The 571-nt window shown below is 39.1% G+C and overlaps 1 protein-coding gene across 1 annotated transcript in view; it reads right to left on the bottom strand.

Annotated features, from left to right (window-relative positions):
* The window catches only part of TPR15 (Heat shock protein DnaJ with tetratricopeptide repeat-containing protein), an 8,338-nt gene extending 8,132 nt beyond the window's left edge, over window positions 1-206 (bottom strand). The window contains exon 1 of the mRNA XM_021426171.2: window positions 27-206. Coding sequence (XP_021281846.1) covers window positions 27-206 — 180 coding nt within the window. The remainder of the gene's footprint in view (window positions 1-26) is intronic.
* Window positions 207-571: the final 365 nt, after the last annotated feature.

The raw sequence follows: 571 nt of genomic DNA, 5'->3' as shown, positions 1-571 counted from the left end.
CCGAAGCCGCAATCGAACTCCCCCGCATTGCCGAAACTCGAAGAAAACGAAGAAGAAGAAGAAGAAGAAGAATTCATTCGGGAGTGGTCGGTTTGAGGAAATGCAGTGAAGTCGGGGCTAGAGTTAGGGTTGGGGGAAGTGGAGGAGGGTTTAGCCTTGGAAGAGAAGGTATCCGGTGATCGGATTTCGACGGCGGCGGGCGACATTTTTGGTTTCTCAGATTTTACTTTGATAAGAAAACTTTAAGAAACAATCCTGTGGCAGGCAGGGTTTGACGTAGTTACGAAGTAAGGGTGTGCACTTGGATTGCCGGCTTATGGACGTGCTGGAATTTGGTGTAATTTTCAAACTTTCGAAAGTCTTCCATCAACTACTGTTTAATTAAATTTGTACAATTCCCAAAACTGTAATTTGCTTCGCTCAAAAGTCCATAATTGTAAGTTAAAAGTTTAGATACATTAGTTTGTTGCCCTTGCGGTGCATTAATGGCGATAAATTTTTTTTTAATTGAATGGAGAATACTTTATAAAATAAATATAGAAAATATTATTTTATAAAATATATAACTGTA

This window comes from Theobroma umbraticum, unplaced genomic scaffold (assembly GCF_002168275.2).
Source record: "Theobroma umbraticum cultivar Fairchild unplaced genomic scaffold, ASM216827v3 scaffold_147.0, whole genome shotgun sequence".
Taxonomy (NCBI): domain Eukaryota; kingdom Viridiplantae; phylum Streptophyta; class Magnoliopsida; order Malvales; family Malvaceae; genus Theobroma; species Theobroma umbraticum.
The sequence above is the reverse complement of the archived record's forward strand: the minus strand, read 5'-3'. Positions and strand labels throughout refer to the sequence as shown.